The 19627-nt window shown below is 39.0% G+C and overlaps 1 protein-coding gene across 1 annotated transcript; it reads right to left on the bottom strand.

Moving 5' to 3' along the window:
• Window positions 1-936: 936 nt before the first annotated feature.
• On the bottom strand, window positions 937-17795 carry hpgd (15-hydroxyprostaglandin dehydrogenase). Its single transcript, XM_066718137.1, has 8 exons — window positions 17777-17795; window positions 16482-16583; window positions 16059-16182; window positions 15621-15727; window positions 14790-14886; window positions 4503-4579; window positions 3576-3739; window positions 937-2071 (listed from the first exon to the last, which is right to left on the bottom strand). Exons 2-8 carry the CDS (start codon window positions 16572-16574, stop codon window positions 1948-1950), a joined length of 786 nt encoding a protein of 261 aa, XP_066574234.1. The 5' UTR covers window positions 16575-16583; window positions 17777-17795; the 3' UTR covers window positions 937-1947.
• Window positions 17796-19627: the final 1832 nt, after the last annotated feature.

Here is a 19627-nt window from a genome sequence, read left to right on the forward strand (position 1 = left end):
ATGTCATGTTTGGAGGCATAATAAAGTCTGCCTACAATTCCCATAATTATAGAATGCCTAATCTGTTGACACATTAACACAGCAATGTTTGATTTTCCTTTTTTGATGCTTCACATAGTGAACAAATCCCCAACAGAAAATGTATGAAAGAAGGAAGGAAAGAAAGAGACAGAAGGTATGAAATAGAGCATATATTTGAGGTCTGTCAGCATGTGTAACTGTATATACTCTGGCGCTTGGAATCATAATCATATGAAACTGGTGAAATATAAAACATGTAGAAATAAATCCTTTGGAAAACAACGGCTGAGAATACAGGCACTTAAAACCCCCTCACAGTCACCACTTTATAACACAGCAAGCAGACAGCACACGACTCCCCTATAATAAAGAGAAATCATGTACCGCAGACAACAGGTCTTTAAAGACAGAGTCACTCTCGCTTCCTCAGGTTCAAAATAGCTTTAAAACGCAACATGAGCCACAGTACGAATCGTGCTTGGCTCTCACCAGATCCCGACAGTCAAGTTACCTGCCGAAGCCTCAAATTACTGCCCCGTACAAGTCACGCAAAACACACACATCAATACAAACACACTCAAATAACATATCACAACAAAAGACACAAATGTTGTAATCTTCGTGGGAACGCATGTAGCTCCCCTCCCGATATTGAGTCTTTCTGGAGCACTGAGTAGGCAGAGACGGACATTTAAATATCCCCTACCATGCATTACAATGAATTGCCTACTGTCATGTGCATTAGTATGGTCAGTTGCTCTTCTGAAGTCAGAACTAAGAAACGTCATGAGAACAAAACACCCGGACCTATATGAATGATATGCTATGAGAAAGTCACCATTCTGCCTACGATGCTGGTGGTAAATATAAAGGCATCTGAACTATTTCTGAATAACGATCTAACAAAGGATAAAGCCAGTTTCAACATCATGTTTATTTCTTGAGTAAAAAGAATCAATCAAACAAACAAACAAACAACGTTACATTTAATCTACATCACTGGTCACCCCTTCATCTCTGGGCTTTTAATAAGTTATTATTCAAATCAGACAAAGTATATAGCAGATATCATTGAGATGCTAAGACGATGCAACATTTTTTAGAATGTGGTACTAATTTGCTTAAATTGACATTAAATTAATGAGACAAACAAAAACAATGCAAATCCTGTATTCAATATAATGATAATACAAACAATAAAAGGTAAAACCAAGCACGATACAATGTTCCTATTGCAGTAATCCAGAAACCTTTATCATGACAAAATGATTAAAGTATCTATTGAATCAAATGTTGATGATTTATCTAACACATTTACGTACATTTTCCTGCCAAATGTACTAATATTTAACCTGCATTGCAACTCCAATAATTCCTTTGTAAAAATTAAACGTATCTAATAAACCATGGAATTCCACAGTCATATTTGTTTCCATGCTAGGGATGATTTAAAAAGTCACTGAGAGGTTTTAGCTTAACAACTTGTTGATATAATCACAAATTGGTCAAATCTTTCTGTTTTCATTTGAGTTTTGAACCTACAATTTTCTTTCCCTTTTGAAATTCCTTTCTTCTTTAAGGTGCCATTGTCCAGTGCATCTGGTGTCTTGATACTATGCAAAGTCTACATTTCAGTTCCAGATCTTATGAAAATGTTATTAAAAACAGACGCGTATAAAATCCTTCTATTTGGATTCGTCGTTATTAGAAACTACACTCAGAGAGACACATCACAGCAGAAAATGTTGTCCCTGTCATATTTATATCCAAATAAACAGTTACAGTATCCAGTACAGAAAATTATTACAATGTTCACATTCAGAGAAAAAAGGTTAACAAAAATAAACTTCAGTAACAAACTTAAATTACAGTCTCTACATGATAATGTTTTGTTGCAGCAATCATGCCGGGCTTTCGCTGAGTTTTTCATGCGGACAGTGGTTCATAATTCTCAAAGTGAATCCCTTTGGACGAGGTAATTTTCATGACTGCTCCGTTCAAAGTGTCGTCTGTGATGATCCTCAGCATTCCTTCAGCAATTACAGATGGCCTGCAATGTATTGGGACAAATGTTTTATAGATAAACTAGATAGTTAGGTACATTTTAAAATACACTTTATTGATCATATTAACAATACATTGAACTTTTCACCAAAACAGAAAATAGAAACAGTTGATAGATAGGGGACACAAATGGAAATTGGGCTTCAAGGCATTCAAGACAGAAAACAGGAGACACTTCTTCACACAGAGAGGCGTCGCAATCTGAACAAACTCCCCAGCGATGTGGCTGAAGAGACAATTTGGGAACATTCAAAAACAGACTGGATAGGATCCTTGATCACTTAGTTATTAATGGACACCAAACGAGCACAATGGGGCGAATGGCCTCCTCTCGATTGGACACTCTCTTATGTACTTATGTTTCTTACTTTGCAGGGGTAGATGCTGTACCAGATAAGACACAGTAAAGTCGTGATGCTAACTGAAGTGAATGTAGTATTTCAGGCAACATGGTTCTTACTGGAACAGACGGTTGCAACCTGTTTCTCTTTATATAACCATGACACAGGTTATTCCTCCCATTCGATTATAGAACACCTGAACAGAAACACCCACGCACTTGAGTGTAAAATTAAGCTAATAAAAAATAACAGTGCAAAGATTGAATCCAGTTTTCCCTGCACATCACTCCCTGTTAAACAAATCTCACAGAGATAAATAAGTGCAGGCTGATAAAACTCCTTTGGTAAACATGGGGATATAATGTTGTATTTGTATTGTTAAACGTACACATTAAAATCCAGCCACATACTACCTCATGTTTAAATGCTGTAGATTAATATCTAAATAATTCAGAATGCAAAGACAGCATGACACAGTTAAATATATCAATATACAATTAATGCGTTAAATTGATTAATAAATAAACTCGATCTTGATCTATGAGCTACTGTAACATCCCCTGCCCCATTTTACAAATCCACTCCAGTGACATAACATCGTTCTGCACTTAAGAGTTGCCGCTTTAGTAAAAGCTGCAAGATATAACACTTTTGATAAAAGGGCCATTCTGAGGGCATACAAATACATGTTTAGTGCAGCGCAGAGAAAATGCTGTAACCCTTTAGTGTCTAAATATTATTCCAGTGTGTGCCACCAATTTGCTCATATTGATATAGTACATATCTCTCTGTCAGATATATTTTTTAAGGCACATACAAAGACTTGGATATAATCATTTATCTGTCTTCACTAAGGGCTGGACTAACCTCTTCAACTCAGGGTGGGTCACGTTCACCTTTAGGGGGTCTGTATGAGTAACTGATTGTTACTGAGTCTGTATGAGTAACTGAGTATATGATTGTTAATTGGGAGTTACTACAAAGTCAGTTATTTAACAGTGGGTTCCAACAGCTTTTTTAACGTTTACAAACAGATTTCCTTCACGGTAAACAGATAGTAGTCATAGAGTAAACACAGAGTAGATACAAATGCCCCTTAAAATACAGCATGTCCAAAATTAGTCTGCATTTCAATGGATGTGTACTTACGGCAATACTCCGTAAATATCCATTATTTTCTTTATATCGTCCTTATACTTGATGAATTTCCCCATGTTGTCTTCATTGTCCACTGATTGGAGGAGTGGAGTGTCGACAAATCCTGGGCACAGTACATTAATCCTCACGCCGTAGTTTCCTAGTTCAGCAGCACCCTGAAAGAAAGAAATATGTTATGGTATATAAAATTGGACCAAATCAAAATTTCACCACAATATCCACATTAAATCTACAGCAACTTACAGTAACTGGCATTGGAGCTTGCAATTGATGAGTAGGGGTCTCAATTTGCAATTTGATTCAGATTTAAATAGTTTTTAGAGGAATTTAGTTCAGTTGATAAGCTTACAGGAAGCGCTGTAGTATACAACCACATTTGCATTAGCAGGGAAAACAAACAACCAATCAAACAGAGACTAAACTGAAGCTTTTCACCTTGGAACAGAGGAGACTACGTGGGGACTTGATTAAAGTGCCTAAAATCATGAAAAGCATCGATCACATCAAACCAGAGGAGCTTTTCCAGATCAGCAGGGACACACACACCCGGGGAATGGAAATTGGGCTTCAAGGCATTCAAGACAGAAAACAGGAGACACTTCTTCACACAGAGAGGCATCACAATCTGAACAAACTCCCCAGCGATGTGGCTGAAGAGACAATTTGGGAACATTTAAAAACAGACTGGATAGGATCCTTGATCACTTAGTTATTAATGGACACCAAACGAGCACGATGGGGCGAATGGCCTCCTCTCGACTGGACACTTTCTTATGTTCTTATGTTCTAAAACTGAGCCTGGCTTGAGTGAAATGACTAGCTGAAGACATTTTTCAATGTTCTTCAGAGAGTGAAGATGCGTCCGACATGTTCTAACACTGAGGCCTAAAATCTGCTTCTGAAAACGTGGTTACTTACAGCCATGGCTCGTGTGAATCCAACGACCCCGTACTTTGTGGCCGTGTACACAGGCTGGTGCGGCGAGTGCAGAAATGCTGAAATCAAACAATAACACAAATGACAATTAGCAGAACTTCTTTAGCCAGCAAATGTTCACAGCGGCTGCATTTCAGGGTGAGTCTATTGTTGTCCAGATGGGCTTGTACGTGCTTTTGTGATGACATTTGAAATCACTCTGACAATGGTTATATATTATATTATTTTAATTATAGATTGCTTAAAGAAAGAAAGAAAATGCAAATCACATGTAATAGCCTATTGTTACTGTTGCTTCCATTTGTATTGTGTAAATGACAGGGCTGACTCATCAGCTTGGTTTTATTTTAGCTTGTCTGCAACTTGCCTTGAATTTGGATGATTATGACATGTAGCTAGTTATGCAGGATACTTTGGATCAAACAAACAATATGATCAGAGTCGTGCTCAATATGATCACGTTTTCATTATTGAAGAAACACATTTGTTGACCATATTTTGGCTATACATGCTTATTTATATGAACGTCCTTTGATTAAAATCTTGATCATTTCAAGGGGTATTTGTCAAATTGATCAGGATTGTGGTGGTATGGATGGATTAATAGTTTAAACTTAGTGATGGGATGCATAATAAATAGTGATGAAAGTGACAAAAAAGTGAAATTCAATAAACTTGAATTTCTAGATATGAGCTCTACAGTTGATTGCAATATTTGACATGGTAAATTGCCACAAACTTTTTCACAGAAATAAATATGAGTTTGAACACGTGTCAACTTTGACTTCTGTATTTACACATAGAAATGTCTAGGACATGTACTGATTACTATTGAGTTCTATCATTGATTTATCATTCTCCATATCATGTATATTTGAACATCCAAACCCTGCACCAAATGATGGCATGTTTATTCATTGTTGACGCTTCGTCAATGTAAAAAAAATGTAACATTTTTCACCTCCAAACTATGACTTGTGAATCACTTCGCTTGTCTACCAAGATGGCAGCACCAGGTACTCATGACATCACTTTTTTTCGCTCTATTCAGTGTCCAAGTGGCTTGTTATTATTTTGCATTTATTATCCCATTCAAGAAAAATCATGTAGTAGAAATGTGCACTCCTTATATTTTTCCACAATCACCCCCTTTTTTGTATATTTAAAATACCTAGTCAATAAATATATGGACTAAAATATACTCAAAAGACCAGTGATGTAAGAATCACACATTTCTACCATATGTTAAAAAAAAAAATATATATATTTGGTGTTTTGATGATGGTGGTGGAGAGCGCTGTGTAACACGTTGGTCCAGAATCTCCCATAGGTGTTCAATTGGGTTGAGATCTGGTGACTGTGAAGGCCATAGCATATGAGTCACATCATTTTCATACTCATCACACCATTCAGTGACCCACGTGCCCTGTGGATGGGGCATTGTCATCCTGGAAGAGACCACTCCCATCAGGATAGAAATGTGTCACCATAGGATAATGGTGATCACTCAGAATAATTGTGTAATGATTTGCAGTGACCCTTCCCTCTAAGGGGACAAGTGGACCCAAACCATGCCAAGAAAATGCCCCCCACAGCATAACAGAGCATCCGGACCCCCTCACTATAGGGGTCCAGCAGTCAGGCCTGTCCTGTTCTCTTGGTGTCCCACACATGCACTCGCCCACTTGTCCATAACACGAGCCAGTTGAGCGTCTGTGTGACTGAAGCTCCTGCCATTCGTGCCCCAATAATGACCCCTCTTTCACAGTCACTTAGATCCTTTCCTCTCGCCATCTTGATCCAAAATCGAGGTCAACTGGGCTGCTCAGCATTTGTATACATGCCACAGAGCATGATGGGATGTTAATTGCTTAATTGTATCATGCAGTACACCTGTTTGGAGGCATCTGCATTCATTATGTTCCTCCACTCATTTATTCAGGTTTTTCCTTTAATTTGTCACCTGTCTGTATTGTCCGTATGGGGAGGACATTCCTCCAGAGACACAAAGTCTAGGCAGGCGGGAGAACTTTGTCTCTATCCCGAAGGCATTTAAATATTTTGGCAAAGCATCCTATATTGCACAGGACCCACATCAAGGGGCCGCGTATGGCAGGGCTGTTGCCATGTTGAAGCCGTATGCGTCAGCTGTGCGGAGGTGTGCCTGAGACCTTACCACACACACTGCCTTTTCACTGCTGTCAATTATGTGTATTTACGTCATAGCCTTTAATGGATTGCCATGATCCATACATATATAATAGGCCTACGTCAGACAGACAGATTCACTTTGTTGACTATACTTGTTAAAAGGAACCATTTAGATTTTATTTTCTAAGATGTGAAACAGATCCAGGACTGCATGTCCATTTTCTAGGTGTCATTTCTGTTTAAACAAAACACTAAAATGTTTTCCAGAGATCCAGAAAGTGTAAAAGAAGTGAAAATGAATTAAAGCTCCATTTCAAAACCTTTCAAACACGAGCTAAACAATCATATCTATCATTTTGACGATGCAGCCAGGCTATGCGCAGAAACTGTTGTCCTCTAGTAACCAAAGTTCTGGTTGTGCTTCAAATGCAAATACTTTCGTCGAGAAATTTCCATAAGAAACTGAAAGCAATATTTTAAAAAAGAGAGTGTTTCACATTTTTCAAAGCAAATGCCATGCCAAGACATAATCATATCACAATCACAATCAAATAAACTGTCAGATTTAGGCACTAGATCTTACAATCGTATTCACTCATAGTTCAAAGCACTCGCATCAATCATTTGAAATTATGTTAATTTATTTTAAACTATATTGTTTATTCAGTTTTATTTAAATACAGATTGTGTCTTTTCAGAGTTGGTTGAACCACGATCCTGCTTTGTGAATTGCGAGTTCACACAGGGTTTGTGTGAACGTGACATAAACACGACACTCGACGCAGCGGCAGTTCAGAAGTGACGCAACTGTCTTTTATGGCAGAATAAAGGAAAACCTCCTTTTTTGCTGTACTCGAAAGGCACTTTACTGATACGATAAAGCCTCTGTGAATACAAGCTACATTTGAAAGAATCACAGCACATTTTACTGATCTGTCAGCTTCATTTAAAGGCCAAACTGGTTTGACACTGAAAAGCCAAAGCAAGTTATAAGCTATAAGGCTGTAACTGATGTGAAGCAAACAATTTCTCTCTTTCTTTCTTTTAGGGGTGTTTATTTTTTTTAAATGCAGTGTTTTACTTGCTTTTTTCTACTTGTGTGAGACAAAGATGTTATTCATAACTACAGCGCCTCGCTCCACTTCCTGTCTGTCATCACATCGCCTGTAATTGCAGGGGGAGCTTTGCACAGTGAATACACCTAGATTACATGAGCAGGGTGTAAAACACAGCCAGCTGTCAAACACCAAGAATTCCCCAGATAACAATCTGTAGTAGCACTTTCTGACAAGAACGCACAGTTTTGCTGAGGTCAGACAGTACTCTTTTAATTAAAAATCGTAAACTAATATACACATATAATATTCCTAATCCCACGGGCAGCCGAGGGAGGATGTGGCTTTGTTTTGCACAACTTAGCCGTTGCCCCTTTACTGAACGCACGGACAAAGACCACTGCTCCTTAATATGAGATTAGAGAAAGAAGCTCTAATTTGTGAATGGCAGGTGGGTGGAATTTCTGATCCACACGTATATTTGGCGATTAAAAATACAGAGAAAGATACAAATGAATCGAGGTTATTCATTGTAAAAGGTGACTGTTTCAAATGCACTGTTTATTTGACACACACACAGCTGATTAATGTGTTATAGCTCCTTATAAAAACAAAGATACAAAGTTAGTGTTTAGCCAGATCCCTTAAAATATACTTTCAGCCTCAATAACTCTTCATTTAATTAAGGCAGACACACCTGAGAAATCACTACACTGCGAAAGACAGAAACAAAGTATTGATATTTTCAATCTTCAAATTCTGTACTACTGAGATTAAAACATCACTTAGGGAAGCTATTGGTGGAAGATATCAGGAGAAAATATCTTATAAACATAATTTTAAAAGCCATGTGGGCTCTCTACAAAATAGCCAATTTACCACATCAGCCAGTGGAGTGTGTGTTAGCTGAACTTTTCAACTTGAGCTCAAAGCTGTGAAAGACTAGCTGTCTCTATTTTGTTGGTGGGGTCTGGCCAGAAGGCAGTTCATCTTTTAGTTTTTACAGATACAGTGGAAGAAAGTAGTTATTTTTTTTCTCAGATTATGACATAAATAAGGAGAAATTCTATGCAGGTAAAGAATGAAGGTTAAAAGAGGTTAAATAGTGTACGTCCGCCGGTCAGCTTAATAATGGTGTTTTCAAGCATTCTTCTCTTCCCTGGTGCATTGTAAATTATCTTAATTGTTACCAGTACAGTCCAGGCCTTTAGGAGTAAGGGAGCAGGACATGACAGTACAAGACAGAAATAGTGGTGCAAAAGAAAGATCTTCAGTTTTAGCTACAAAAGCACCATTGAGAGGACACAATCTACAAACTTCAGTAAATAAAGAAATAAAAAGAAATCTTCCACAGCCAAATCAGTTAAGGCAGAAGCTAAAGACCTTTCTAAAAACACCAAAGCTCGGATCTGTATACATCCTGCATGCTGCTCTATCAGTCAATCCACACAGACACACCTACACCGCCTGGAGAACGGCCGACACACACACGAAATGTCAGACTTGTGCCCGGTCATCGCAGCATACATGTGTTTTTCATTTTCGCTAAAGTAAAGTGGTGGCAGGGTTATCCTCCTCCATCCCGGTACTCGGCATTCTTACTCATTCCTCTGATTCACACTTTCTGAAATGATGTGACACACTATTATCCAAATGTGCAGAAACTGTAATGTTGAAAGCCAGCTTTGCATTCTCACATTTCTAAATGAGTATACTTTGGTGTTATGCCACATTTTGCTACTTATTATTATTAGTATTATTAATAATAATTATTGTAAATATTGGTAAACCTTTCTACATGGAGAGCATTTCTTGTCTTACTAGTTATGTAACACTTCATGAATGTATTGCACTGAAGCTGTAGCTAAGCAACTCCTGCTTTAACTGGCCCAGCACTCCGACGCCCGGCCTCCTCCGGCTGAACCGAACAGCCACGGCTGACCTCACATTCCTGGGGCGTTATCCATCCACAACATATCGTTATCTTGCAAAGTCGAGGATAACGCCCAGAGGGACTAAGGGATACTGTGTACAGAAACCGTCGTGTGGGAGACTATCGCCAAGGCTCAGCAAGCCTCATCTGAAGCCAGCGGCCAACAAGGATGTAAGGGCTTAACTGGGCACAGAAAATAAAATGTCATGAGAAGGGGGTGGGGGGCCGCCAGGGGCCAAACCAGTCATTCTCAATTGTGAGAAATAACCAGGACAGGGAGTCACCACAGTGACTCGATCACCCTAAAACTAGCTCAGCCGTTGTGTAATTAACAGAATAGAAAATGTGTTCACTTGAAGCGGAGTAAATGGGAGTTCTTTCTGGCACAAAATATGTTGGTTACTCCAGTGAAGAGCGAAAGAGGCTGGGCGTCTGAGTGCTGGGGTAGATAAAGCAGGCGACAGGCGGGGTTGGCTAGCTACAGCACACATACCTTAGTAGTCCTGAAATCTGACGTGCTGTCATAGTGCCCTATGGGTGCTACTCTAGACTTGAAAGATAACAACATATTACGTCTATTATTATCAGTTGTTTACTATCCATGCTTTTTAAAAGGGAAACGCAATGCTATCCCTCAATTGCTCCTACAGGAGGAGAAGGACTTGCGATAGCTGCCTGGTTTGCAAACAGTTCAGGAATGAAGGATTGGCCAGCTGGACACGGACAGGAAACAAGTGGGAACAAGAAGAGTTTCTTCGAGAACCTCAAGGAACCAGTTTAGCAACGTAAATAGCAAAATAACACCTGGTTATCCAAGGAGTGCAGAAATAGAGGCTAGACATTAACAGGTTGTATTAGATCTGAGAAACCTCTGACTCAAGCAAGAAATAAATACAATAAATAAATACCTACCTACATACATGAGCTTTGTTACTTTTAAAGTTACTTCACAAAAGCAAACAAACAGAAAAAAGAATATGCTTATAAAACGCACCTTCTAACAAAAGCATTACTTGCATATGTAATATACATGGAATGCATCGAAGTATATCTGGAGAGTTCTGTTTGTTTTTCCTGTTTGATTCAGAGTTGTAGATCCAAACACATTGATCTCTGTGAGGCTGGGCCACACAGATGTAGCATGCTATCATTTACTCTGACTGAGGAAGTAAAATAAATAAAACTACAGCATGGAAGAAATAAAACAATGACTAATAATCTAGGGAAAAGGAAAACATATTTTGGCAACCAACAATAAAATGGAAACTCATAGAGAAACTATAAATCAAGAGAGTCAAGTGATTTAACAGAAGAGTATTCCAGGCCTGGGATTCAATCCAGATTTTGAGCCTAATAAAAAACGACAATGTGTACTCAGGGATGGCTTTATTGTTGTGTAAAATACTTCTATCCTCTACTCACAAACGTAACCACTGTGAAGTGCAGGTTTGCGCTTTGCTGTCAGCAAGTTTTGATGTAATCTGGGCCGAGGACAGAGAAAGTACATCAAACCCTAAGCATGGACAAAGAGCCACAGGCATTGATATTGTGAAAGATAAAAATACCAGATGACTGGAATTATGCTTTGCAAATGAGGAGATTTTCAAACAATGAGAGTTGAACCCTGTACACCCAACACTTCAGTGCTACATAAGCCAGACATCACAACTGAATATTAAGATTAGATTAGTTAGCAAACTGAGTTGTGGCAACACTGTGTGAGGCTGTAGTTTGGTGGTATTCTCTGACCAAGCCGATGTGAGAAAACTGTTGCCCAAATGTGCAGCCCTGACCACACAGTCGTTTATGGTCTCTCTGTGTTCCACAATCATTTTGTCTGCACATATCATAGGTACCTCTCTAGAACAATACATATCAAACACAACTATTACTATTTCATTTTATTCTGCCTATTTTGATATTGTAGTACGTGACTATTTTCCCCCCTCAAATGTTGTTAAATATGTCCGCTTATAATGTTGTTTTAGAAAGCTTTCATGTCATCCTTTTGACAAACTTCTGTTGCCACAACATCGCTTTGTTCTGTGTTCGATTTATTGCAATGTTGCCACTATTTGGTTAGCTGGGTCAGGACCGGCCGTGGGGAGCTGAAACATACTTTCCAATCATGCAGTTGCAGCTGACTTTATAGGCTCCTACAGGGAGCAATTCGATGAGATTTAAGGATTGACTGGCGATTCAAAAAGCTAACCTGAAAATGACCAAAAAGCCTCCTCAGTTGTTTTAAGTTCAAAGCAAACGGATTGTTGCAATTTGCATGTGCAACATGTGTTCTAAACATCCGAACATCATAATAGTGCCAGAGTGAATCCAAGTCAAACACATTGAGATTAGACTGTATTTTGTTGACATGAAAGGGAGCCAGTGTTTTCACCTCATTGTAAGCCAATGAGAAAAGTCCAGGCAGGTTTCCAATTGATTCAGCTGCAGCTGCAAAGTCCAACTGATAGAGCCTGATTTCAGTGGCACAGGGGGGAGTTTACTGGCCAAATTATATCTACACAGTGCCTTAAATTATATTCACCCCTCCTGCAAAGTTTGCATATTTTGTTGCCATCTGAGTTTGCAATCATTCAACTTTCAAATATGACTTATTTAGAATCTACACAAACCGTAAAACCAAAAAAAACGCTGATATTATGTACATAAGTTAAATTTAGAAAGAGAAATATAAGATTCTCAATTGAATAAGTATTCAAGCCCAATGCTATCAGTTCAGATACAAGGGATTTGTTTGAAAGGTTACAAAATATGTGTTATGGGCTCTGTCTCTGTAATAAAAGTGTAATAAAAGAGTAAATTAATCTGTTGATTTCCTCAGTTAAATATTTAATTTCAAGCCACAATTCACATAGTGATTTGACAATCCAACCATGAAGACCGAGGAGGTTTCTAAACAAGTCAGGGATAAAGTGGTAGAGAAGCACAGATCAGGGGGAGGTTACAAGAAAATCTAAGAGTCACTGAATAATAAGAAAACCACCAGTAGGAAGTGGAATGTGCCTTTTTCCATCCATCCTTTTTCCATTCCGTCCAAGCTACTATAAAGCCCTCAGGGACATTGAAGATTTGCACCGTTGCAATGTCAGGGATGAAAGTCCCAGTCTCTACACAAAGCTGAGCGAGTGGCAAGAAAGCAGCCTTTACTGAAAAAGCATCAATTTAAATCTTGTATGGGGTTTGCCACAAAGCATGTCAACGATACAGTGCACATGTGGCAGAAGGTTTTGAGGTCAGATAAAACACATGCAAAGCATTACATCTCCCAACACGACTCGTCACCCGGTCAGCACCAGCCCAACTGTCAGGCATGGTGGCGGCAGCATCATGTAATGGGGAGGCTTCTCCTCGGCAGGGACTGGGGAGCTTTGAGGGGAAAATGGATGATGGAAAGTACAGGCAAATGCTAGGGGAAAACCTGCCTGAGTCAGTCAAGAATCAAAACTGCGCTGACAAATCACATGTCAGCAGAACAATTCCCCGAAGTACAAAGTCACTCTGGAATGGTTTAAGAAGAAGAAAGTCGATGTCCTTGAGTGGCCCAGTCCATGTCCAAACTTGAATCCAACAGAAAGTGAATGGGAAGACTTGCAGCCGATCCCAAATCTCCAACACATTTGTCAGAGCTGAATCTTTTGAGGAAGAATGGGCAGAAATGATACCATCCCACTGTGCAAAGCTGATAGAAAATGATCCAAAAAGACTCACAGCAGATGCTTTTGCAACATCTTAAAAAAACTAAATTGAAGAGGCAGTCCAGTCCATTGCTATGTTATACAAGGACGCTGCAGAGATCTACGTCCGCAATGAAGAGTTTCGAATGAACGCCAGTAATACATTTGTGGGTTTCCGACGCAAGTTTAAAAACACTAAATGCATCAGATTTTAAATCAAGCTTACTTGGTTTGACAGTTTCCTTGGTGTTTTTCTACTTCGCTTACTTCCTGTGACCGTTATCCTTTTAGAGCCAATAGCCTTAATTATGTATAATCACCCATTTCAGACACACTGCACTGAAAGTGGGTCAGATTTTATCTCAAAACCACCTGGAAAATGATTCAGTGCATTTCATACTTTCAAAACAGGCAATCATTTGTTTTTTGAGGTTGCAAGCAATTTATCACTAGTACAAGGTTAAAAGGTCAAGCGTAAGAGTACTTAATGACATTCACTTAAAACATCCTGGGACTTATCTGCATTAAATTTTGCAAACAGAACTTTGTGGTCATTTGACACAGTTTAAGCAGTGTACCAGCAGATGGACTAATTGGGGGGATGGAGTTATCGATAAAAATACATAAAACAAACAATCAGAAAGAGAGAAAACTGATATTCCATCATTCCATCTTAAGGTTATGTAACAGTGCATAATTAGCACATTAGTTCAATATGGTGACCTTTTTATGCTGATGAGGTTTAGTTCTTAAATTGGCTGACACTTCTGTAAAGCAAATTAAAAATGTTGGACCCAGTTATACAGCTGCGTTTTGCTGGGGAAGTTGCCAAGTCAACAATAAAACAACAGTTCACCACATGCTATTTGAACCCACTGTCAGTCCCAGCCTTAACCACTACACACAACGCCCCGAGTCGCCGACCCACACTGAGTCCAAACATGAACTCACTCCCCAACCCCAACCAACGAACCCAGTACTTGCTAAAGGGTTACTACAGGGCAGCAAGAAGAAGCAAACATACACTATTTCCTCAAATTAATCCACGACAATTGTCAAATTAAATGGGGTGATAATTATCAGAGCAATTCAGAAGAAAGCCTTATTTTAGTGTCAAAGACAACAACAAGACATAGGATGTTTACTACGTTTGCATTGCAATCTTCATCATTTTTAAATGAGTAAACCAGCCAGTGAGTCACCGGTTATGAGAACAGAAACAAAAAAAACTATATGAAAATCACTTTTTTACATCAATTGAAAAGGGACATGCCTTCAGTTAAACATGATTATTTATGCACATTATCAACACTGTAGCTTCCGAGCATGAATCTTATAAAAAGGGAATTTGATGAACACTTACATAAATATGATTATTTGAAAACCAACACATTTTAGCAGTAGAGAAACAGACAAAATGATTAGGTTCACTTACCCGCCATGGAGGATACATTTATGATTACGCCGCCTCCTTTGCCATATTCTTTACTCATGTGCTCCAAGCCAAAGTATGTGCCCTTAATTAGAGAGGTCTGTGAAGAAGACAATATCAAAGACAGCTGCATTATTTCCCATCTTCTATTCGCTGGAGTCAATCACTGCTGACCAAAAAGCCAGAAGAGTAGACACTTGAAGATGTATAATCATTTTCACTTCCATGAATGCTGCACATTATGGAAAAATAAAAATAAGAATGAAAAAACAGTAACCTATATTCCTGCACACCAGGCCTTGGACATCCTAAAAGTCACTATTTTAGCCCTACTAAATGCTAGAATATTTCCAAGATGCCTGTGTAATATTGTAGGTACATCTTTATTTAGGTGCAGCAGATGTTAAAACAAGGACTTTCACGGTCAGATTGTGAGTGTGTGTTGTGTTTTTTGAGGTTCACGTTATTTCACTATACAAAAAAAGTACATTTTCATTCCCTAAGCAAAGTGTGAATTAAACAAAGAGGTTAAGTCATGCATTGAAGCCATGCTCACCAGTCCTTCTAGGTCAATAGCACACAAAGGTCTTGAGCTACTGTACTTTATAGCCACCATATACAACTATATCTATATATACAGATGCTGTGAGCCCAACATGTTTTTTATCTAAATGTAGTTGATCTTTGTAATTGAAAAAAAACAAACCAACAACAACAAAGTTAATCTTAGTATTCACAGTACGTTAAAATGTGCTAACAGCATGTCTCACATTCAACTTCATAGAACATGTTTTAACGGCTGAAGTGAAAGTGTGGGGAGTAGGCGTTAATTACCAAATTCACTTCAATTGTCTTCTCCCAGTTTTTCTCATTATTGATACCGGCGTTGTTGATGACAATGTCTAAACGTCCAAATTTTTCAACTGTTTTCTTGAAAGCGTCTGCAAAACATGGACAAAACAAACAATACATTAATAATAATAACAATACTACTACTACTACTACTACTACTACTACTACTACTACTAATAATAATAATAATAATAATAATAATAATACAGGGCTAAGGAGGAGTAAATGCTGTTACAATATAGGCTATTGCTTGATACAGCAGAAAAAGCTAGAGGTACAAATGACAGACTTCATGCAGCAGTCGCATCACGTCAATGCTCATATAGATATCTGCGCCTCACCTCTTCAGACTCATTGTGTGCATTTGCTTTCATCCTGATGTTGATGCAGATGATCATTAAAGCACATATATGCCCCTACCTTGCAGTTGCCCCCAGTCAGTTACGTCGCACTCAAAAAAAAACAAGTTTTCGGCTCCAAACTCTTCAGTCAGTGTTTTCACGCAGTCCTCCCCCACTTCTTTATTCAGGTCTACGAGAGCCACCTATCAGCATGAAAATCCATCAAGAAATGCCCACACAAGTGGAACAACAACAGTTCAAAGACACGTAGCCTGTTTAACAGTGTTATTAGGCTGAGGATGCGGACTTTCTATCACTTACTATCAGTAACTGTGCAAGAAAACCAATGCAGCGTGCGCAAATGGACACAGTGCGCAGCCCGGCGCAGCTGCGAGTGCTAGCATGACAAACTGCAGCAGCACTGGCTCTGCAACACGCCAGCTGACAGCTTTGGCTTTTAAAGTGTGCAGATAATAATACCAGAAGATAAACCAGCACATACCTTTGAGCTATTCTTCAGGAGCATCTCGGCAGCTGCTTTGCCGATGCCTTGCGCTCCTCCAGTCACCAGAGCCACTTTGCCATGTAGAGCCATGCTTGAGATCTGAAAGTATCACTGGCATTCAGATGGGCGGTATCTGTTTAAGTACTGTAAGGTAACATGCTTTCCCTTTCAGTCCCTTTCCTTTCATCCAGTAATGATTCACACAGTTAATGAATTAATAACAGAGGTCCATATGAGGATTTTCTTCATTTTTTTTTTGTTTTACATCCAGAAAATGGTGTTCATAATTTAGCTTTGCAAAACAAACAATCAAACACAAGACCGTGAAGCTTGTATTTAAATGTGCGGAGAGCCAGGTCCTCCTATTGGGAGTTGTGCATAGTGAGGAGAGTTTGTGCATGTCAGGATTGAGGTATGCCTTTTGGGTTTAGATTTGAAACTTGAGTCGCCTGTTTACATTCCTGTCTCTCTTCCCGGTGTGGAGACTATAGGACTTTTCTGACGCAAGGTTACATTCCAGGACACAGGCTTATGGAACTGAATGGAAACCAAGAAAACAACACCATTGTAGACAGCATACCAGTTTTCCTCACAGGAGAAGAAGCGTTTCAAAACATCATGCCATTTTAGTCTTCCCTTTGGGCTTTGCTGCAGTCAGTGTAGCATTTACACCTGCGTTGTGAACACATTACTTTTGTTTTCCTGCCACTTGAGCCAATGTGTGTGTGTGTGTGTGTGTGTGTGTGTGTGTGTCTGTGTGTGTGTATATTGTACTATAACTACCTGTTGTGACATTTTAAAATTGTGGACAACAATAGACTTGCATACTGTGAGTCACACGTCTACTTCTAACAGCAACATTACACCTGCTGTGGTGGCTGGGATTGGTGGACAGTTGTTCAAGCAGAGATCACTGAATCAATGTTCAGGCATGCTCAAAATGTCTGACCTCAGTCCCTTGTCACATCTGGGATGAACAGACACAGCAAATTAGCAAGAGACCCTACAGATAAATGTCTCCTCAGGAACTAGACATTGTGTTAATACCATGAAAGTGCACACTCTTATTGCCTGGGGATTCACACTTTATGCCGTGAAGCGGATTTGTCTCTCATCTGTGATGAAGTCTCTAGGCCTGATCTTTCAACTGCGGAAGTAAACATAATGTATTGCAGGAAACTTGAAACACAGTACTAATCGAGTCCTGCCTACAGAAAATAAACACTAGCATTGTAGATTTTCCCAGTTAAACAGAGAAAAACTAAAACAAAATGTCAAAAGGTAGCACTTACGTACTGGTGGATCCAAAAATTGTTTGTATTAGTATTAGTATGTGACTGTTGTTGATTATGTCTTGTAAAGCTGGTTAAATAATCTTCACAGAAAATTCAACTGAAGGTTGATTCACATTTGCTTTAAAGCACAGTGGTTGCAAAATTCTGAAAAAAAGCTGATACAATGATTTGTAATCTCGCCTCATTATCTTTGAACCTGTTCTATGTAGATTACATTTTGGCGACTCCTTATCTTTTTCATGGTTTGCACTGCAAACACATTTGTCAAGAAAAGAAAACAAATGTAGGCTGGCTCAGCACTCCATACACACTTATTTCTGTTTTGAAAAGCAAACTCAGCAACTCATCTAATTGGTCACCGACCAGAACGACCTGTAATAACCTTTTAGTAACGGCACAGCAGTTACACCGAATACTGCAACAGTATTGTATTATTTACAGAAGAGAGAGAGAGAGAAAGAAAAGTGGTTTTGATATCTTTGGAAATGTGCCGCAGCTGGTGCGTGGTCTGGCCTTGACCTGTGCTTTTTCAGAAACTAAACAAACAAAGATTCTGGGCCAGGATAGAAAGTTACTTAATCTAAATAGGATACATAGATTTAAATATGAATGAGTCAGCCACTCCAGAGCAGCTCATTTTAATGAACTCCTTAGATGCTCAGAAACATATATATCTAGCTTCTTTGGAGAGGCACATCTTTTTGGTTTTAATTGTTTGCAATAAAGCACTCCCTTCATGACAATCAGTTGCAAGTTAATAGCACCGATTCGATAACTCACACAGATTGATTGCTTTAGCATAGGCAGCAGTGTGGAGTAGTGTTGAGGGTTCTGGACTCTGAAGCTGAGGGTTGTGAGTTCACTCACAGGTAGGGGATACTGTTGTTGTATACTTTTGCAAGCTGATTGCCCCAGTAAAAACACAGCTGTATCAATGGATAATTGTATGTAAAAATGATGCGATATTTTGTAATAATTCTCTAAGAAATATAATAGGGTTCTGATATTGGCTTAGGGGTTGGTGTTGTCATCATTAAACTGAAGCACTCCCAAGAGGTGGTCGGCGGCATATATACAACCCATGGGCTTCAAAATGTAGTGACGTTATTGCAGATTGCAGCTCATTTACATGTATTTAATATATGTATATGTAACAATTCAAGGGAACTGTTGAGTTTTGTTGTGCTATGGGATTGCAGCAACTCACATCTTGCTGATTGTGTTTCGGTTACCGTGCTGCACATATTTCAGTGCTTTGTAATAATGTTATTGTAGTGTCTGACTCGAGAAGCATTTTCCTGCCATTTCCAGCCAAAATGCCTATAATCTAGCCCCCGAGCAAGTGGACTCATATAAAGCTTTAGACTGAGCTTATGAACAATATATCACAACGTAAGATTCAAATCCTTACAATGAGCCATTGCTATAGTCCACAAACCTAGAAGCTGGCTGTCAATCCCAAATTAAAGAGCAGTGACAACAAGCTCAGCTCTGAGTTGCTAATGTACTTTCTCAAGAGCAGGATTCAAACGCCAGCCAATCAGAATTCCCTATCAGCTAAATCAACCTACATGAGATATTAAGTAACATGTTTTAAATATAGCTGGTGGCAGAACAGATTGTAGCCCTGGCTACCCAAACCAAAATTATTTTTCTGTTTTACTTGGCTTAGGGCTGCCATAAAACAAACTGTTGTTGGTGAGCAAACGGAATCTATCATGTCTAAAAACAAATACATGGAAACTGTAAAAATGCTGAGCAGGCCCAGTTGACCTCAATTGTGGATCAAGATGGTGAGAGGAAAGGATCTAAGTGACTGTGAAAGAGGGGGCATTATTGGGGCACGAA

This window comes from Amia ocellicauda, chromosome 12 (assembly GCF_036373705.1).
Source record: "Amia ocellicauda isolate fAmiCal2 chromosome 12, fAmiCal2.hap1, whole genome shotgun sequence".
NCBI lineage: Eukaryota > Metazoa > Chordata > Actinopteri > Amiiformes > Amiidae > Amia > Amia ocellicauda.